The 22,152-nt window shown below is 40.8% G+C and overlaps 1 protein-coding gene across 6 annotated transcripts in view; it reads left to right on the top strand.

Annotated features, from left to right (window-relative positions):
* LOC119176022 (sister chromatid cohesion protein PDS5 homolog B) overlaps positions 1 to 18,787 on the top strand; it is a 55,492-nt gene extending 36,705 nt beyond the window's left edge. For 5 of the 6 annotated variants that reach the window (XR_012886683.1, XR_012886686.1, XR_012886684.1 and 2 more), the window contains 8 exons: positions 580 to 671; positions 2,419 to 2,567; positions 9,553 to 9,695; positions 9,967 to 10,193; positions 11,617 to 11,717; positions 12,851 to 13,027; positions 17,361 to 17,508; positions 18,248 to 18,787. Coding sequence is in view for 1 of the 6 variants with exons in the window: in XM_075876532.1 (XP_075732647.1) it covers positions 580 to 671; positions 2,419 to 2,567; positions 9,553 to 9,695; positions 9,967 to 10,193; positions 11,617 to 11,717; positions 12,851 to 13,027; positions 17,361 to 17,456 (985 nt within the window). In the remaining 5 variants the exon portion in view is untranslated. The remainder of the gene's footprint in view (positions 1 to 579; positions 672 to 2,418; positions 2,568 to 9,552; positions 9,696 to 9,966; positions 10,194 to 11,616; positions 11,718 to 12,850; positions 13,028 to 17,360; positions 17,509 to 18,247) is intronic. The other variant, XM_075876532.1, reaches the window with a different exon arrangement.
* The last annotated feature ends 3,365 nt before the right edge of the window (positions 18,788 to 22,152 follow it).

Below are 22,152 nucleotides of genomic sequence, written 5' to 3'. Positions count from 1 at the left end.
ACTGTGCACTACCTCACTAAAACGCTGCGTCCCAGCGACTGACGCTATTGGTAGGCGAGAAAGAATTCGCGCGATCGAATGAATATTCAAGCTCGGCCTATGCAAGCGCGCTTGTTTCAAATTCATCAGGTGCTCGCCAAGAAAAAAAAAACTAAGGTCGGATACTTTTCTAACAGACCTCGTATATAAAATTGTTGGTCCAGTGCATTTGAGTTTCAATAACCAAATAATTTTGAAATGCAGCCATGAGAATGTGAACAATGTTTTCTTATAAAAGACAAGCCCACCATGCTGAGAAACTCAGCCAGACCGAAAAATCTACATTCAGAAAATAAAAAAATTAGTTCAGTGCAATATGTAGTTGTTATAAAAAAAGGCAATAAAGCATTTGCTCGTGACTTGGCACTTCAGTGCATGGAAATGCACAGAGTTAGTAGTACCACAAGAGTTGTAAATACAACACCATCGTCACCACGGTATAGTATCAAGGTATTGCCAAGCTTGCTTGGCTAAATTTTATTTAGTTTAAAATAGGGGGGTTATCATTCACATTCATTACAATGCATTTATTTATTTCAGATTCAACGACTGTGTTTCTGGCATCAGGGAAGCATGTTTGAAATTTTCGTCAAGCTTTCTATGTTGTCCTGAATTTGCTGACAGTGTGCTCGGTATGTGCAGTCATAGAGGTCCCGTTATTATGGGCATAAAACAGATGTGCAACAAGTGATACTTTGGCATCATTATTATATAAATTACTATCATAAAATTTCAAGTTGTCATGTTTGTAAAGCAGATTAGCTGCTCGCATTTCTGTTCACCATATATTTTTGAAAGGTATTTCATGTCATGGTTAATAAAGCAAATCTTTTTGGTCAGCAGCCTCGCATGAAGTACATGCAAATTAGACATCAGTTTTAACAAAAGAGATTATATTTAAATGCGGAAAATTACATACTAAAGTGGGTAAAATATTTTATCAACTGTTTACTGTATATCAAGAGACAGTCTAATTTTCCTAGCGTTTATCCCGGCACCCCCTCCACAGCAGTGGCTTAAATTATTAAGCAATAGTGTGCATTGTTAAATAGCATATTTAAACAGGCATGCATGTGTAATGAATACTAATGTAATCACATTAGCCTTGCAGAAATACTATGTCACTGAATGTTTTGTATATTTCACTCATAAACAGTGCATAGTTAAACTAAGAAGTTAGCTTTGTCAGCTCATTGACAGAGGAGAGCGGTGTAAGATGCGCAAACTAATTTCAAACATGTCTGCTGAAGTAGAAAGGATTGATGGCTGTGATTGAAGTTCACCACACTGTTGCACAGTGTCCTCTCACATTTTTAACATCATACCTACTCAATAATTCAAGCCCTAATAAGCAGTGATTATTGTGCATTCGGGCACAAAGATATGGAATGATAAATTGGCATGTAGAATAACGTTTTTGCACTATACCTTGATGTATGGAGCTAAAAAGTACCTTCGTCTTAAAAAGTTGAACGCGATAGCAATATCCTGTCCCTAATCGTCAACCACTTAGTGCCTACTTTTTATTGCATAATGTTACTTGGGATGTTTAAATCGTGGATTACTACACTGCAATTGATAAAATTTCAAGAGGCTTTTGTCAGTGAAGCTTTCACATTTGACTGCGTTCTGTGCAATGAGTAGCATGCTTTAAACCATGAGCAATTAAGCACGTGAAATTTTTCAGGCTTGCTATGCACCCGCTAGTCTTAAGGGGAAAATATGCACAGTAACATGTGTACCTTTGTAATGGGTGGCCGACATTAATCTAAGAATTTGCGATGAGAGTCATATCTTCTGATGCTTAATGGCACCATACACTTGTACCATGTGATATTACTGTGGCAATATACTGTGATATTATAGATTGTATTGTAACACTTGTGTACTAGGATGCGTGTGTTAGTAAAGCATGAGTTATTTTCACTGTATTTCCAAGCAGACGCATGGCTGTGTGGTAGAACACCTGCTTGCCATTCAAAGGCCTAGGTTAGATCCTCACTGAAATCCAGGTGTTTGTATCATTTATTTTTTTTGCGTCTTCTCAGTTTCTCGGTCACTGACAAAATGACGATTTTTCATTCACAACCAACGACACCGGCGCCAATGCTACAATTTCTGCAAAATGAGCTTTTTAACGCCATCACATTAAAAACATCACCTCGCAATTCACTGTTGGTTACAATATTTCTTGCTGTTATTTGAAAATGCATTGCTGAAAAAAAAGACAAAATATGATTATGCAGACTTTTCATAGTTAAAACACAAATAAATGATATTTTTAATAGGGGGGCTGGAGTGTTTCCATGCTAGTATACATATGCTTTGTATTACTATTACAGTACCATAACAGTTTTATGTAACTTGTGCATGTTTCAGAGACTTTAGCAAAAACACAGGCAAGCTGCAGCGGAAGTGTAAGGCATATGGTTATCGAATCAGTCACAAGGGCGGCTCTGGAGGACTCCACTATCATCACAGACAAGCTGATTGTCCTCCTTGCAACTAATACACAATACAATGCCTCTGTGAGTAATCGTTATTCCAGCCTTTCATCACTGTTCCCTCAGGAGGTGTGCAAATAGCAAAATTTTAGGTGCAAAGCGAATTCGTATATTGAAGTGCAAGTGCAAATTCAATGAAATATTTTGATAATATTTCAACAATATTTTTTAATAGTTTAAAGCAAATTAGGGGTAAAAAGGTTTGAGCATATTTTTAGGCATACTCTTATGAGATATAGCAACATGAAAGAGTTTCTCTTCGCTAGGTTCATGAAGCGCTGGTAGAGTGGTATTTTATAGTTGTCTTATCAAGAATGAGGCAATGCAGGACCGAATTGTGTTAGTACATTATTTGGTGCCATCAAAGTGTTGCCAACAACACTTTACACATAAAAGGCACAGATGCCATTTCCTCCTTTTTTAACTTCTGTGGGAGCCCAACAGTTGTGGGGTACAAGTGTTAAGAGTTACAAAACAGTTAAGAGTAACAAAAACATTGAAAATTTTGGATGCTAAACATATTCAGTGTCCAATTTTTCGGACTTTCTGCCCAACTTTTAGCACCAATACAGCATTGAGCTCCCACGTCTGCCACATCTATCATCTCTATCATCACCAGCATAAACGTGCGCAGGGTTCCCTTTCACAGGAGGGGCCCCTCTTCCTATCATAACAGTGTATGGAACAGACTTTGCACCCCCCCCCTCCCCCTCTCGCCACCCACCCTTAATGTCACTGTATGGGGCTGGCATTGCGCCCCCCCCTTCCTTCCCCCTCCTGTGCATATATCTGTGATCACCAGTGTTCCTTTTTTTTTTTTAGAGTCTGAGCGGACCTAAAAAAACAGCTTTTTTTAGGGTGCAAAGTATACTTTTAACTGGGCGTTGACGGGTTTCAAAAGGTTCAGCCGTAGTGGAGCCTGAAAGCAGCTTCGCCACAATGATAGAGGGTGATGAAATGGAGCATATTAAATCTCTGAAAGAGTCACTTTCAGTCGGACGGTGAATGCATTTGTCTTTGGGAAGCTTGAATTGTTCGAATAGCAAAAAGTCCTGTGCATATCGAATCGAATAGCAAGTGCTATTTTAAAACATACTCGAAATTCTGAATATTTGCACACTCCTACTATGTACATGTAATAACAGATTGTGCAAAGCTAATGGAGGTCTAGTTAATCTTGCCGGCCGCATGTTCATTTTGTCATTTTCAGTCACTCTCCATGTGATCGGCAACAGTGATGTTAACTCCCGCTGTAGTAGAATTAGTACAGTAGACACCCATTAAACGAAACATGAAGGAACCTGAAGAATATGTTTGATTTTGCAGAAGCTACATTCAGTGAGAGGTGAACAGAAGAGCATATTTTTCAAGTCATAAACCAATAATATTATAGGCAGTTATTCCATTTAACTAGCAATTCAATTTAAGAGATTACTATTTACAGCATATGCTGCATTCAGATTGAGATCAAGGTTAAAAATCATCTACCAGAACAGTATTTTTAGTGCCCGCTTACAATGTGCATAGTTTGGGCACATTGTAATGTCAGTCACGTCTATGTCTGGACATTGCGATCAAATTTTTTGTAATTCGTATCTGCAGAAGAACATGTAAATGGTGGGAACACGTTGACACTCTTCCTCTAATAAACTTTATGTATGGATCAGCATACAGAAGACCTTTTCCTTATAATACTGTGACAATAAAAGCCCCTTTGGAACTCGAGTTTGCTTGGGTCCGAATTGAAAATTATCGTGTGCTTTCTTTTTATATGTCATCTCATTTATAAAAGCATGCCTCCTGGTCGGAGCAACCGCAATTCAGTTTTAATATGTACAGCTATAGTGAGGCCATCACTGGCGGTTCTGGTGTCGAAGGCCTGTGAGGCGACTATGCCTTGTTACATGTCCGCTTCACGCTTTCCAGGTTCAATAGCTGACGCTTACAAAAAAAATTGAACATCACGGCATCCTATTTATTGCTTTGTTTTGAACGGAGGGGCGGAGGGGAGACTGCTGCATCGCTTGAAGTAGCTGGCGCGCGCTGTCTCGAGGCATAATGAGACTGCTCGTTAACTTTCTGTGCTACTGACATCTGCTTCGCCTTTAGATAACTGACAGCATGAAAGCTTCAGCAACTAGAGTGGTCATTGTTCCTTTATCCAGGGTTCTTTTGAGTTACACGATATCGGATCTAAAATAAGATACAATTTGTTTGTTTCCCTTACGCTCTTAGGTGTGAATGCGATACCAATAAATTCTGTTGTTATACAGTGAAAGCTCGTTAATTCACACCTCATTAATTTGAAATTTTGTATAATTCGAAGTGGTCGCCGCAGTCCGGTCCGCAGTGCATAGGAGACCATGTGTAAAACGATTCGTTAATTTGAACAGAAATTGCTGCCTTTACGGATAATTCGAAGCGCGCGCCGCCGAGCGTCATCATCGTCAAACACTAGTGAAAGCTTTTACGGTCGAACGATAGGTGGCACGACCAGTTTTTGCGAGCTTCAAGTGGCCTCCGAGCAAAGGGCGAGCAAAGTATGGCCTCCAAAATCCAGGGAGAAATTTTTTTTTCGTAGCCCTCCCGCGATCTCAGCGCCTGGCGCCACTTGTACGCGGGACCCACGGGACGCTGAGGAGCCGGCATTCTAGTAACGTTGGAGCCGGCGAAGTAGTCCTAGCAGTCCTAGGTCGCTCCCGGCAGCGTCACTTTGTTCCTCGAGCACGTTGTTCGTTCACGCCGTCAAGCCGTCTTATTCCGTACTTGGGTTTTAGCAGCGCGAAAAATGCACAAAAGACAAGAAAGGGACGAGACAAGCACTGAGACAGTGCTTGTCTCGTCCCTTTCTTGTCTTTTGTGCATTTTTCGCGCTGCTAAAACCCAAGTATGCCATACCAACTAGCCCAGTCAACCGCTCTATTATGTCTTATTCCGCATCGAAGTTGCAAGATGCCGCGGGGAAACTACTGCGCGAAGACTGTCAAGGAGAAGGTGGAGATTTTGCGAGAGGTTGACCAAGGGAACTCGAGCGAATACGAAATTGCGAGGAAGCACGGCATACCTCCGAGCACGTTGTCAACCTACATACGCAACAGGACGGCCATTGAAAACGCCTATGAAGCCGAGGATTTTGGCGCCAGTCGAAAAAGGCTAAGGACAGCGAAGTTCCCGGAACTGGAGTCAGCTTTGATTATCTGCGTTAAAGAAATGAGAGCCCAGAGTATCGCATTGAGCGGCCCTATCATCATGGCCAAGGCAGCCGATTTCGCCCTGCGCTTGGACATTGAAGACTTCGTCGCCTCCGAGGAATGGTTTCATCGTTTCAGGGAGCGGCACAATCTCGTATTCCGCACGTTATCCGGCGAGGCAAAGGAAGTGGACGCCGAAACATGCGCTACTTGGAGAAGCGACACCCTGCAGCAGTACTTGGAGAACTACTCACCACAGGATGTGTTTAACGCTGACGAGACAGCGTTATTTTTCAAGTTGCAGCCAGACGAGACGATCACCTACAAGGGAGACAGCTGTGCCGGCGGCAAGCGCAGCAAAGAGCGTGTCACTGTTCTGGTCGCCGCTAATATGACCAGTACGGAAAAGGTCCCCCCTTTTGTGATTGGCAAAGCACTCAAGCCACGGTGCTTCAAAAACATTCGCTCACTGCCGACGGAGTACGCCGCAAACAAGAAAGCCTGGATGACAGGTGACCTATTCAGGAAGTGGCTACTGAAATTCGACAGGCGAATGGAACTGGGCGGCAGACGCGTTCTTCTTGTCGTCGACAACTGTTCGGCGCACAAAGTCGACGTTGAGCTGAGAGCAACTAAGTTGGTGTTCCTTCCGGCAAATACGACTGCGGCCCTATAGCCAATGGACCCCGGTGTGATAAGGAACATTCAATGCTTTTATAGGCGTCACGTGCTGGAGAGAATGATTTTGTGCGCGGGCGACAGGAAGGACTTCGGCATTACGCTGCTCACTGCCATGCACATGTTGGTGCGCGCATGGGAACAGGTGACCGCGACCACAATCGCAAACTGTTTCCGCCACAGTGGATTTGCAGCTGTAAGTGCGCAGGATAGTTGTGACGTCGACGTGGATGGGGCTGAGGAGCTCATGCCAGTGGCATTGCGCGACACTCTTCGGGGCGTACGTTTTGCCGATTATGTTGAAGTTGACATTGGTGCATCGGTGTGTGGTGCCCTGACTGATGAGGACATTATCGCTCAAGTAGCCGGTGCACAGCTCGATGCTGAAGAGCCAGAAGGTGAGGAAGACGAAAATGACGAAGCGCCTGTGCGCCCGTCAGCTTCTGCGGTGATGGAGGCACTTAACGTGGCGCGTCTCTTCTTCAGCTTTGAAGAGGGTGAAGAGGATTCCCTGCGCCGCGTCCGCGCGCTGGAACAGAGAGCCGCAGCTGTGGCATTCAGAGAAAAGAGGCAGATGGTCATCACAGACTTCTTTAGCCAATAAATATTTTTCGTGGCCCCACCCCCGAAATCCACCCATTTTTGCTCACTTCCATTATTTCGAATTTTGTTTAATTCGAAATTGCTCAGCGTTCCCGTGGAATTCGAATTAACGAGCTTTTACTGTACCAAATAATAAGGCTTGATGTCTTCCGGGAGATGTGCTAGCGGTAGAGTTGCCATCTGCAAGGTCTGTGCACTCGCAAAAACTTGCTGCATGCACGGTGTTCAATATCCACGACTTGGGTGACTAGAGACCCCCGAAACATCTCTTGTACGCCAATGCACATACAGATGGAATCAGACTTGTCTAGAGGGCCCATCCAGCCACTCCAGCTGGTGTTTTCTTAAGAAATATGTGAAGAGAGACGCCGTAATGCTACCAAATATGGTCGTACTGTGTGTTAGGCCCTTGTGCTATAATGTAAGCATCAACAGAAGCTTGTAGCTAACGTCAGAAGCCACAGCTAACAACAGTGTCGACAGGCACGCACTCCGCTGCTCTAGGCCAGTTTGATTCTATCTGTGCAGCACGAACGACACGTACCAATGAACCTTCGAAATGGCACGACGATGGTGTGACCGCCTTGCGATCAAGGCTCAGTGCATACCCTTATATGGCCGCTCGAGAAAGCGAAGCATTTTTTGCACAGTCTGTTCGTGTTGAGATTACAAGGTAGAAGGATACACCAGTCACAAATAGCGCTTGCGTCAGCAATCACAACTTTAAAGTCAAAGCTCATAACAACGCCTCCCCCCCCCCCCCTTGCTTTCTTTGCTCGATCTTTCCTGTCTTTTGGACACGGGCGACGCGTTTCTCTCTGCTTGAGTAACTATCGATGGATGCCTGGAACGCAGGGCGATGTTATTGCATCTACCCTCAGTGCAAAGGAAATAGGTGTGCTCTTCTCATCTCTGCTTTAGCCGCGTTCATCGCCACTGCTCGCGCGCCTTTACCCACGTGTAAAACACAATGCACCGGGGGATGTTATTGATTGGGACATTACACAAAACATGACAGCCAGTGGTGTAGCCAGGCGGGGGATTGGGGGCACATCGGGAACGTGCGTCCCCCCCACATCCGAAATATTTTTTTTAGCCATGGCATATATAGCGCGAAATGACCTTTTGCCTACCCCCCCCCCTTCAGATTAGGGTTCACCCCCCCATTTTTTGAATTTCTGGCTACACCCTTGGCAACGGCAAAAACCAGTCGAGAATGCTTGTATAATTGCTATCCTTTTAAAAACAATATGAATCTTCCTTCGAGGAGTTGTTGGTGTATGCATAAGGTACCGTGAGACGATTGTTACAGCGCGAGAACAGAACGACGACAGAGGGACAAGAAGAAGACGAGCGCTAAGATGGAGGGACAAGAAGAAGACGAGCGCTAATCTTAGCGCTCGTCTTCTTTTTGTCCCTTTCTCGTTGTTCTGTTTTCGTGTTATAACAATTGTCATGTCATACCAACTAGCCCAAACCGCCACGCTTCTAGGGTACCCTGCGAGATATTTTTTTTATGCACTGCTTTCTAGAGGACACGGTAGTAGTGTGTTTTGGGGGTATAGACAGAGCGCCCTAACCACATGAAATATTTCTGCAAAAGGAAAATGAAGTTTGTTAACTTGTGTAGTTTCAGCAAAGAAATGAATGGCGGAGGACATTGGCTTTCTGAGACTAGCTGAATAACGTCATAATATGCCCAACAGTCTAATCAGTCATGAAGAAAAGAAACCTTTTTTTATTCTTGAAGTCATCTTGGGTAAATGCCCTTGGGACTGTGTGAGTCTCTGGCGTTGTACGTCATGACCACATAGGTGTATATATATTCTTATTTCATGAATTACAATTTTATTCAACTAGTATTCTGTTTATTTTCTACAGAAATAATCACTGAACAAGTTTTTCCAGAATGCTCAACAGCATGACGCCATCATTTTTGCATCATCAACTTAAATAAGGAGTGCTTCTAAGATGATTGGCTCCATGAAATTCGCAATGAATGCAAATATTTCCAGCTCTTCACAAGCGCCTCAGAATAATTTTTTATGTCCTTGAATGTACATGCACCTTGCTTCGCCTCCAGGATTTGAAGTTAGCTGCTCTACATTACTTCAAAATGGAAAATTTTGCTGCTCTAAAGTGCTCCAAATGAAAAATATCTCTGCTCCAAAGTGCTCAAAAATGAAAATTTTGCTGCTCGAAAATTTGCTCTAAATTGTAAGACCTCGGTGGCATCACTGAGTATGAGTAAACTCGATATCCACTACGGCACGTATAGAATACCTAGCACCCATAAAAGAGTGACAAGGTGTTAAAACAAAATTAGCACATCTCTGGCTGTATTTCTGATCTATTTCCAGTGCACTCTGCATGGCTTCTCATAACTTCTCTTCAAGCTTTTCTTCATTGCTCCATGTAGCAGTGTACCACGATTTTCTGTAAAAGCTCTGTACTATTTGGTGAAGTGATTGCCACAACTTTATTTACAACCCACATGATTTCGCTACATGGTTATACGAACTGTTTTTCTCTTTCAGTCTAAAATTCGCCAAAAAGCTATTTATAGCCTTGGAAAACTTTACAGAAGCATTTCCTTGGATCGATTGTGCCCCCCAAAGTTTATTTCTAAAATTTCCAATATCATCATGGAGGCATATCAGACTGCAAATGCCAGTGACCGGTGAGTGAATGCTTCTATACTAAAAAAGACTGTGTTTACCATTGCAATAACAAAAAAAACTACAGAAGTGACCTGTATAGTGAAATTATTACAGTGAAATTCGGACCACATACGAAGCCAACAGATAACGAAAGTGTAATCATTAAGCAAATGAATTTCATTGTATACATCACTAACATGCAGAAAATAGCTTAAATGTACTCATGTTTCACACGAAGATCCCTTTGTCTGGTTTCTGAACAAAAACGGTTCTTTTTTTTGTTTGTTTCAGCATGGCTGTAGTAAGGTCATACTCTCGGCATCTCGTGCCGTTGTCACTGTCTGGGTCATACCGCATGGAGCTTCTGCACAAACTCTATTGTGACCTTGATGTGAAAGCACTGAAGTCATTTATACTGCTGCATAAAAATATGCTAACAGCACAGCTACATCTGGAAGACATTTTAGAGAAAGTGTTGACAGCAAATACAAGAACTCCCTGGCACTCAGGTTATAGAGGTAAGGAACTCTTTCCGCTTAGCAAACATGATTTTATTGTTTGTACGGCAATTGAATGAACAAACAAACGGTTAAATTCTCACCTATACTTGCAACTTGTGCGTTTATGTATTCGTACCTATTTCTTGAATATCAATGATTTAGTGTCTGCCATATACTGCTCAGTGTGCTGGAAAATGAAAGAAACCTGAAAACCAGTTATAAATCAAACCAGTACATAGAGAGTGGATAAATGCAGTGCTACGTACATAATAATTGTGGCTACATTTTTTAAATTTTAAATTGCAATGTACACAGCAAGTGACTAAATTCAGTGCTAAGTAATAATAATGGCTGGATTTTTCTTTGAACTTGAATTGCGATTCTGCACTTTTATAGCACTACATTGGTGCATTGGAATCACATTCACATATTAGACATAGTGCAAGTGTTCCTGAGTGTTCCTGAAGAGAGCAGTCTCGCTCCTAATCTAGTCTTTCGACTGAGTAAGGGCCTGTTTGGCCATTTTTAAAACAATTCATAATCATGTACCTCTGTTCATGGCCTTCTGTCTTAAATTTCTACTTTTAAAGGACAGTGTTTAGACTCTGTTTTTTTTTAATACTAACTCACAATGCAGCTCACAATGCTCGAGTGGCCGTGGACTTTGACTTTAGCGCATCATTTGTCAGGAGACGAATGAGCGATTTCTCGCTGGCTTTGAGAATTAATTGTGAATGGCATGCTGCGTTGTAATGTTTGGCTCACATCCTCTAAGGAGCCTCAACTACCGACCAGCAGCATTTTATGACCATGCTGAAAAAGGTTGCAGAGCCTCTTTATATAGCTCACCAGATTTAGCACGGTTTCGTTATGTTGAAAACTCAGCAACTCGTCAAAGTTTTCTTGTACTTGAAATAATTATGATAAATGACCATGCTGAAAAGGGTTGTGAAGCCTCTTTAATGCTTGCTATATTTCGCACCGTTTCGTCACATATGAGAGCTCAGCAACCTGTCAATGTTTCCTCGTAACCGAAGTAACTTTGATAAATGCTGGTAAATCAATGTTTTCATTGAGTTATAAAGCTTTTATTTTAGCTTCCTGGCCCTGCACACGAATAGTATTGTGAAATAAAATAACAAGAATATACTCTGCTTACTTGAGGATATTTTTTTGTGATAGATAGAAATCTGAACTGCATTATAGTGTATGCCGGTCTTAATGCACATAGTTGCTTATTTCTTAGCCTGATGACTATTTATCTTTCTTTTCATTCTCTCCCCAAGTGGAAGTTGATCGAAGTGAAGGTTTTTGTGTTAAAATGCAGGAGCACACTACCTTAGTCAGGACTTAAAAAAAGCTTTAATTTTTCAGCAACTACAAACATGCTGGTAAGGAAGAGTATGAAACACCATTTTCCTTTTTGCTCTTGCTCTAACAGGCGCACGGCTCGCGGAGGAGCTAACGAGAGACAGTGTTGAATGTGGCAACTTGCTCGACGCACTACGTCTCCAGAAATCATCGGAGATTGCTTCTAGTCGGGTAAAAGCATATTCCTATGAGTATCTTTGTACGAGAGCAAACTGTGCGCTTGACTCCATGCAAGCTATGAAAAAAAGAAAAACGTACTTATTTATTTTACTAAATTTTTTTTATTAAGCAACTTGCTCGACACACTACGTCTTCATAAATCATCACAGATAGCTTCTAGTCAGGTAAAAGCATGTTCCTATGAGTTTCTTTGTACGAGAGCAAACTGTGCGCTTGACTCCATGCAAGCTATGAAAAAAAGAAAAACGTACTTATCTATTTTACTAAATTTTTTATTACATTGCATCATCATTTAGGCCTAATGGAAAGAATGGTGAACCATAAAAATGTACTGGAAATATATAGAAAAAACATGAAGAAACAAAATGTACTAATAGCATTGAAGTTCAAGTAAGTTGTTTAACAACTGAGAACAAATGGTTCCAGACAGCAAAGTTTAATGTTCAAGTCTTAAGATTAAAGATACCATTAAATGTGTCAGTTGTGGCAGATTGCATACAAGAGCTTATTATACTTTTTAAATGAGAAAGGCATGACGAATTCCATGTAGAACAGTTCGGTTAATTATTTGGTGTGTGAAAAAAAAATTGAGTTTCAGGAATTTTGTGTAGCAAAGGTGTCTGAAAACAGTTCGGTTTAATGTAGAAAATCTGAAATGTGGAGAAAAGCTGTTATCAAAATGATAAATGAAACTCTCGGTAGTCAATTGCTCATGTTTGTTGCATTTAGCACACTGGCATAGAGAAGTCACCAGATAATTGAGTGTTGTGCACCAATTGCTATAGTGTCTTGCAGTTTCATTCCTGTAGAAAATATTATTAAATGCTAAAAAGGACTGATGTATTATTTATGATAATGAAGCTGCTGTAATCCTATTATGGTGTTCACAATTTGTCATTTGTACTTCACCATAATTAAGCCTACTAGGCTCACGCACGGTGCCTTGCATTGACAATCAACTTTAGTGTAAAACAAGATTTAATGCTTTATTCTTCCTCATTCTCAGTTTAACAATGAAATTGCCTGTTTTTGCGATATGCAGAAGGTAACATCGAGCTTATTTAAAGGTTTATTCATGCATCTTTGAAAGCTCATCATCTTTTTTTTTCACTGTTGTCATTCAGGATGCAATATTGAAGAGCCTCGAGGACAGAGGAAGCAGAGTTTTGGCTGAGGCAAAGGAGCTTTTCTGGACAGCCACTTTAGCCGCACTGAGTGAAGATGAGTTCAGACAGCTTTTGGCTTTTGTTTCAGAGCAGAAACCTGCACCTTATACACACAAGGAGCTGCAGCTATTCAAGGTTTGGAGTTCCCCGTTATGACTACCTAAATGTACACCTAGCTTTTTAAGCGAAATTGTTTCACCAACTTTCTTGAGTGCAATTCATTTCCCGAGCAAAACAAGATGCACAGGAAGACATGGCACAGCTCATACAGCAAGGCAGCATTTTGTTCAAACTAACTCATTACATGAAAAAAAAAAACCATGTCATGTGTAGGGCCAGTAGCTTTTAGATGCACTAATGCATGGTCTGAATGAGTTTAACCCTAGTTTGTACAAAATATTGTACATTTGTTAGTTATATTGACTAGTGGTGAAGAAAAAGCAAGACACTTTGAGGTTTAGATGAATTGAAACTTCTGCATAATAGATGTCTTTAACTACATTGTCACATAGGTGTATCAGCTGGGAGGGCAAGGGGAGCGCTAGCCCCCCACTGAAAAAAGTTGGGGGGGGGGGGGGGGGGCTGAGCCTCCCCACTTTCGACAGTGGTTACTGTCGGCTGCAGGCTGGGGAAAACAACAACTAAGGCACAATCTTCCTTCACCACTGTAGTCACTCAAATATGTTGTTACGAAAAAAAAATATTTCGATGCAAACGTACGTTATAGTGATAATTTTCCAATATTTCAGCAGTGACGATTTTTCTTGAAGGCACTTTGCGACGCGTTCCGCCCTGTGCAGTAGAACTGTAGAGCAGGCTAGCGCTGAACAGTGGTCCTATATATTACATCACTTGTTCATGTTTTTGTTCTGCTGCGGCTGGCCGATGCAGTTATAGATCGGAACGAACATATTTTTTGTGGATTGGTCAAAGCATATGCTGCTTCAGGAAAATCTTTTTTTTTCATTAAAAAGGATTACCATGACCGCTGCTCTGTCGAAGCTGCTGTGAGCTCATGATTGCGACTAATCTTTCTAAATATTTTTGTTTTGTCATACTGGAAGTGCCAAGAAAGGTTTCCGCTTGAATCTCTGATGAATGTGATCATCCTTGCTTATGGCAACTTGGAGTGATGGAGGCAGCTTGTAAAGAGGCGACGAATAAATCAGTAGACTCGATCTCGGTGGGAAGCTAAAATAAGTAGATAAAAATACTCAAAATACCTTTGGTTCCTCAAGGAGTGCTTTACATTTCAAAGCTGAATTTTTTGTGAGCTGTTTTTAGTAATTCAAAGTTTGATTCAATCACAAAATATTTACTGTTGAGGAGGCCACCATCAGCATAATTGTATTCATGTGGAAAGTTGTGAGATAATGCATAAAAAGCATCGTCTGTAGTAATATTACATGCATCATGCATGAAAAACATATATGTGTTGTCCCAGTGCATGCTGCTTGAAACTGACTATTTTTTTTCGCTATTAAACAAGTGCTGTGTGTATGAAAAACCACATGAGAGTGCGGGTGCATCAAATGTGTTCTCTGGGTCTTAATATATATATATATATATACCGGCTGTCGAGTGCGGTGGGTTAGCCCCCCCACTCGTGAAAGAGTTGGTACGCCACTGCGTTGTCAAGTTTGCTGTTGCATGTGATCACTTCTCTGAAGGTACTGCCATGTTTGAAAGAGCCAGTAAACAGGCTCTGACTTTATTTTTCTCCCACATCTACCAAACAAGCTTGCCAGTTCATGCAATCACATTTTATGAACAGCGCAGCGCTGCACAGACGGGCCATTTAAAAAAAACATTCTGAAGTCCCTTACCAGCACCCGTACAATCCCCTCATACGAGAAGTGATGTAATCTTGCCGCCAACTTCAATGATTGGTCCTCTGCACTATGAAATGGCGCCTTCGCCCTGCAGAGATGCAGTTTCTGCCCCACATTTACCGAGCTTCACCGCACCTCTAGGGTGATCCACTCAGACGAGAGCGTCATATGGAGGTAGCCTTGCTTTGTTGTGAGCTGATGGTAACGTCTTGTTGCAGTGCTGGCTGTGGTGGGCTTAATCACCACAGTCAGCTACGCCTCTTGGCTGCCGAGAAAAAAAACGAAAACCAACTGAAGCGGGTTGTCTTCTACCCTTTTTTATTATAGCACTTATTCGCAAAATTCCAGCAGCAAGATGTTCACATCGTACAAGTGCGCAGTTATTACTCCATCACACATTTTATACTGCGGGGTTGTTTACTAGCCCTCTAAAGAGTTGTTCGAAGCGCCACTTTCTCCAAGCTCCATCAGAACTATCATTTTTCCTCACTCGAAATCAACAAATGTGAAAAAAGTTTGCACTTTATGTTCAACTTCAGATTCGATTCTTTTTATGGAAAAACGGCACATATTACGTTAGCATGAATAGATATTTTATTATAACTTAATTAAGATTATTATTATATAAAATATAAATCAACACTTTATGACAACATTTTTATTGCAATAGAATATAGAGTGTCTTGAAACAAAGTTGTATAAGTCTGACGCATTTATAGACATTTCTTTATAAGTTGCGTTCGGAAGGTTTAAAGCTTATCTGCTAGAGTGAATTTTTTAGAACAAAACTCATATGCAGTATCCTGGCAGAAAATTAGGCTGATATCACAGCAAGCAAACTCGGCACTGACATATAGTAACATTGTGAATGACAGTTGTAATGCTTGTAGAATGCCTTCCAGATTAAGTTATGTTCACAGCCCTGACAGGTTTAGTGCATGAAAACAGTTATCAAAATGCTAGCGATAATCCATATGAGTGAGGGCTTTTAATTACATGCATCAAAGCATGCCTCTGCACTATTTGTGGTTGTGCTTCCCGTTCCCCTAGTTGAAAAAAGAATCGCTAAGATGACCTAGCACTTTCGCACCTGTACACACGCCCAGCACATCCAACCATTTTGTATGGCTATTACTGTGGGGGCTAATTGAGGCTGTCCTTGGCCAAAAATTACTTTCTCTAACCAAAGATTACCTGAGCAAGCGCATGGGTAGTTTTTTTCTTTGATTTTTATATACACTGTAGTCCTTTATAAAAGGGAACACGCGAGCATATGGCCAGCGTTGTGTGGCGGCTGCCTATAGTAGCACCGTCAACCAACAACTGAAGAAAGCATGTCCACTTTTGGCGATATGTATTTGCAAACAAAATGAGTCTTGGCCGTGGAACAAGCACTGCTAGATTACGCTTCCGCTCCAGTCTCGCCACGGATGAGGCCGCTAAAGCGCACATGATTTCTTTATCTGTCGGTTGATAGTGCTGTAGGCAGCCGCATCAGAGGGCAAACCACGTGCTTGCGTGTTCCCATTCATAAAGGACGACAGTGTACACATTGTGGTGCCATATCTTAGTACTGTTCTCTCCAACAACACTGCTGAAAAAAAAAAAGAATTGCAAGCCATGCAGAGATGCCAACTTTCTTGTAATTCAGTTATATTTTTTCTGTAGTTTCTTCGTTAAAAAATATTGTTTGGAGCACATAAAAAAACAAAAAAAAAAACACTTAATGAAACAGTTGAAAATGGATAAGAGGATGTATATATTAAATCCTCGAAGAAGAAAAAGAAGTGCTTGCTCGAGATTTAAAGGTATTTTGACTGTTTCACTTTGGGAAAAATTTTTCAAGGCTTGCATGTGTGGTTTCACTTGCATAACGGTCAAATCTTCAGTTACAAATAACGAAATTTTGTATTATCTTACCAATTAAAACACTGATTTTTCATTTAAGCAATTTTCATAGTACTTACACTCAATGCTACAGTGAAAAAAATTATTTTTTTACAAACATAGCAGCATTTCTTTCGTTAAAGAGTTGAAGCATGAGTACTCAATCAACTAACATTATTATCTAATTCCTCAACAACAAAATTAGCAATATAACAAATTATTATTTATATCCAGACTACATTGTTATTCATTATGGTGCACACTTGATATAAAGTGACCTATATTAGTATTTTAAAGATCATAAGCACTTTTTACTCTTTTAATACGCTATTAATAAGGAGTTTTTTTGTAAATATTTTCATCAATTACGAGTCAAGCAAATAAAGGCCCAACGTTTTGCCCTTATGAATATCCAAGTATTCAAAATACACTCATATTTTTTACGCAATTTTAACATTGTGGTTCTACAGTTTTGATGTCAAATATAAAATAAAAAAAGTGGGTGTACTTTTGCACCACTGAGAAAGCTTTTTTTTGTTTTTCAAGAACATCAATACTAAAAGTAAGAGAGAAAATTATGCAATCATTAAATAAACATAAAAAGTAATATATTGATTTAGTATTCCATGTGAGCATCCTTCTAGATTTATTCATAGTAAGACGGCAGCACGAGAATAAGCACACTGCAAAAAAAAAAACACTTGCATATCAGGCTGTTTTTTTCTGTCTTCTACATGATCCTCCTTCAGATTTTATCGCTAGTCTTCCCGTTGTCCTGTGGCCAATGTGACTACCTGTCGGCAACGCCTAATGAGCAGAGTGACATGAATGAAGAAGATGCATAAAGTTGCTGACAGCCTTCAAAGATGTGAGTGCAGCCACTGCAGATCTTTTTTGGTAAGTTTACTATGCGTCATAGTGCTAAAATGTTCACATTATGAATTCCCAGTTTTTCCAGAGAAAAAGAGGGTCGTACCCGACTATGATAATTGCACAAAGATGTCGCCATCATTTCTCTGTATTACAAGTGAATAGGCTTTGCAAATAGTTGATTTTACGTTCAAAGCAAATAGTGATTTGGTCTAATAATTTTAAACAGTACTGGAATGACGCATATCACATATTATAAAGAGAGTTGAGCATTTTTTTAAATTGAAGTAAGGCCTGTGCAAATGTCATTACTATTGGTCTTAAGAAAGTGGGAGCAACTGAATAGTAGCAGAAAGTGACTTTCAGTAGAATGCAAGTGACAATTTATGTAAAATTTGTCAAGTTTCAAGATTTCTTATACTTGAAGCATACACAGAGCTTAGAGCAACTTCAAAATTGAGGAATCAAAGTGAGGGGTTCGAAGTGGGGGTTCGCATTAGTGCAGATTTCCCCTGAATAGGTGTATTCACGGCGTAGAACCCTTCTACTGCACATTTACAGGCAGATTACATGCATGTCAATATACAGTTAATCATTCATTTCTAATGCTTTCAAATTTACAAAAATTAAAACTCGATTCAAATTGCTCTAATATTCACACAAGCTTTCGAGTAGATTGATAGATATGTGGGGTTTAACTTCCCACGAGTAGTCGCACGAGCTTACGAGTAGAAGCTTTTTTTTTTTTACTCTTATTTTGTTACAGTTTCAAGACTTCCATGACAAAGAGTGTGTGTTGTGTGAGCGCAACTGGTCAACATCAAGGTACGAAAGATAACATCAATGGCCTTCAATTTTTTCTAAAAACATGCACAACAAACAGAAGAGCCAATGGATATGCCACCTGGAAAGCACAATCAAATCAACACTTTCTGCAAGAACTAAATGCTCTCCACAAGGTACAGGCGCTACCAATGGTCAGCAAAATTTCCAGAAGTGCCATTTGTCAAGCTCAAAGCAAGAAAATTCCAGTCGTCTCTAATCGCACCACCAGTTTCAAACTCTGAGCAAAAGTGACTATATTTCTTTTCCTAACATCTATGTGTATATGAAATGTCCAGATTCAGTTGTGTACAAAATAGTAATGTTGTTGATTATGCGGGGGAAGGAAATATGCCTTGCCCATGCTTTTTTTTTCTGTTTAACAGTCAATTAAGGTATTGCCGACATCAATGTACTAAGCATTCAATGCACTTTTTTTTTATTTCTTTATCAGAAAAGATTGCAATAAAGTTTGTGCAATACAGCTAGTGGCTCCAATAATTTCATTATTTTATTAAATGTTTTATGTGCCATGACTACAATGCTTACTCTTAATTTGCAAGAGCATGTGCACATTTATTATGCAGCATCTCACACCATACATAAAACAGATAATGCAGAAGAGAAAGGGAGGACAAAAGCATTAAGGTGCAAAAATAGTGTGTCACGCATGTCTAATGTCCGGCTGCGGGCCCTCGGCCTTCCGTCTACCGAGCCTGCAGTAGCTTCTGTTGCGGAAATCGTGCGCCAAGAACTACGGCAAGCCTTTCCATCACCGGCGCCACCACCCAAACCACGTCCACTAACCTATGCTGATGCCGTCCGCTGTCATCCGCCTGCCCCAGAAGAAGCACCCTTTCAGCCACAGCCCGTTACCTTGCCGTGGTGGCAGCGGGAACCTGTGCGGGGACCACCAGTACGTCGGACCGACTTGTGGCGCACTGCCGACCGTCGACCCCTTTGTTTCCACTGTGGCGAACCAGGCCACATCTCGCGCTACTGCCGTCATCAAGAAGCCCTGTTTGGAAACTTTTCTCGGCCCGCTTCATTTTATTTTGAAGACCCTAACAGTAATACTAGACAATGTATCGGCGTTTCATTTGAAACTTGCTGCTTCAGACATCTCAGAAGTCTTAAGCAATATAATTAATGTCATTTTTAAACATGGTATATTTCCGAGCTCACTGAAAAAAGCCAAGGTAATACCAGTACACAGAAAAGGTGATACGACAGATGATGTAACTACCGCTCTATTTCTATTTTGTCCTCCATCAGCAAACTTATTGAAAAATTATTTGTGAAACGTATTAACAAGTACCTCAATAAATTTAAGCAGCCAAAGCCTTGTCAATTCGGTTTCAGGGCTGGTAGTTCTACGAATTTAGCATTGCTATCATTAACCGATTTCTTGAAAACGTCCATCGACAACGGTAATTTCACAGGGTCTATATTTCTTGATTTCACGAAAGCCTTTGATACCATTAGTCATAATATTTTATTTAGCAAATTAGAGTCCTTGGGTATCACTGGCCCATCCTCGACCTTCATAAAAAACTACCTTCTTGATCGTGAACAATCAGTCTGCATTGGGGGTGTTAATTCTAATGTTAAGATAATTAATCAAGGGGTCCCACGGGGTTCTATTCTTGGACCCTTACTGTTTTGTATCTATATTAATGATTTGCCTGACTGCCTTGGAGATTCTAAAGTTATTCTTTACGCTGATGATACGACCATTTCCATCTCGCATAAATCATTACCTACTCTGATCAATATGTTGGACAAAGAACAGACTAATGTCATTGAATGGTGTTGCTTAAACATTTTAAACCCGCTCAAAACTCAGTTCATGGTTTTTAAAACATCACAAAAAATGCTACCTTTCATTCCACAAGTGTTCATTGACAATCATTTCATTCCTGCGTCTAACTGTGTGTGTTTTCTGGGCGTAAAATTAGACCCTCATTTAAAGTTCACCAATCATATTTTTTACGTCAAACAAAAAACAGCATTTGGTATAAGATCACTCATCAAATCTCGTCCTTTTTTTTCACTTGAAGTCTTATTGTCTTTATACTTTGCCTTCATACATAGTAACACTATGGCATTACATCATGGGGAAATACATATAACATTCATATTTCGTCTGTACAGCACATTCAGAATCAGGCCATTCCCATTATTACCAACAATTCATCTTATTCTAATGCTACCCCACTCCTTCAGGCTAACTGTATTCTTACTGTGTCTGGCTTATTTAATTTTCACTTAATAATATTGTTATATAGACAACTTAACAAATAGCTTGTGTTTGATTTAATCGATGCTAGTTTACTCACTAACTCCAATAGCACTAGATTCGCCCACAGTCACAACTTCCTTTTATCTAAATGTAACACCAATTATGGCAAAATCACGTCCGCCTTCGCGGTCATTAAATTGTGAAATAACCTGCCCTATACACTAAAATCATCGTCATCTTTTCATGCATTCAAACGTGATCTTAAAAACTTCATCTTGCATAACTAGGTTGACAACGATGATTACTTAACGATTCTTATGTATCCGGGCATGAAATTAGAAAGACTTTGCAAATTTAGATTATTGCTTTATGGCGTGATTATGTTTTACTTGTATAACTATTACTATGGTTCTTGTGTCGCATTCTGACTGCCTTTTTGTTTCCTTGATGTTATTTTATGTAAGTTCGCTGTTTACTTTTCACATGTGTTGCATATTTTACGTGCTGTTATAATTAATAATTTTATTGTTATTGTTAACCGAGGGTCCCACTTCAGTCGCTTGATTTTGGGACCCTCGTCTGCATACTACATTCTACGAATTTTGTATTTTGAATGAATGAATAAACTGAAAACCCTCCTGACCATGGTGCTGATCACCTGCCGACCAACCAAGCGTCTTCACCAAGTTGTCGCTGGCGGTCTCCCTCACCTGCACATGGTCAGAATTCTCCGAATCGCCAAAGATACGCTGATTCCATCAGAAACCGCTCCCCAAGCCCGTGCCAGGGAAACTAACTGCCGCGACCTCCGGGGACAAGGCTGTCAATCGACGAGACGCCAAAAAGACCCCCTTGCCTCTACACAAAAACGACATGAAGACGATGATGACGAATACGACGACAACCACGAGTACTAATGCCAATGAATTTGTACGTGCCGACCTTAGCGTTATTATAGACGGACACTACGTAACAGCACTAGTTGACACTGGTGCTGACTTCTCTATTATGAGACAAGAGCTCGCCGACCGCCTTAAGAAGGTCGATACGCCGTTTAGTGGGCCGAGCATGAGGAGTGGCTGGTGGACAGCTAATGACGCCAACCGGTAAATGCACCGCTCGGGTCGTAATCGGTGATTCGAGCTTCGTGGCCACTCTTGTCATTTTACCACACTGTTGTAAAGAGTTGATTTTGGGCATGAATTTTCTGCGAGAGTACGATGCTGTCATCAACATTCCAGAACGTAGCGTCATCTTTTCCGCCTATCCTTACGTCGATGCCACCACTGAAGAACAACTGCAACGTTTACGTTGCAGTTGTTCTCCATGGTATTGGTTAAAAATCCTCCGTGGCATCCTCCGTGGTATTGGTTAAAAAGAAAGACGGCAGCTTGCGTTTCTGTATAGATTACCGCAAGTTAAACCAAGTAATGAAGAAAGACGTCTACCCACTGCCACGCATAAATGACTCTCTTGATCGGCTGCGGCATGCACGCTATTTCTCAGCTACCTTCGAGGAACACGTAAGTCGATTATTCGCAGTTCTACAAGCTATACGTTCGGCTGGCCTGACTTTAAAACCAGAGAAGTGCCATTTCGGTTTCAGC

The sequence above is a fragment of the Rhipicephalus microplus genome, chromosome X (assembly GCF_043290135.1).
Source record: "Rhipicephalus microplus isolate Deutch F79 chromosome X, USDA_Rmic, whole genome shotgun sequence".
Classification (NCBI taxonomy): domain Eukaryota; kingdom Metazoa; phylum Arthropoda; class Arachnida; order Ixodida; family Ixodidae; genus Rhipicephalus; species Rhipicephalus microplus.
Note: the sequence above shows the minus strand (reverse complement) of the source record. Positions and strands in the feature narration are given on the sequence as shown.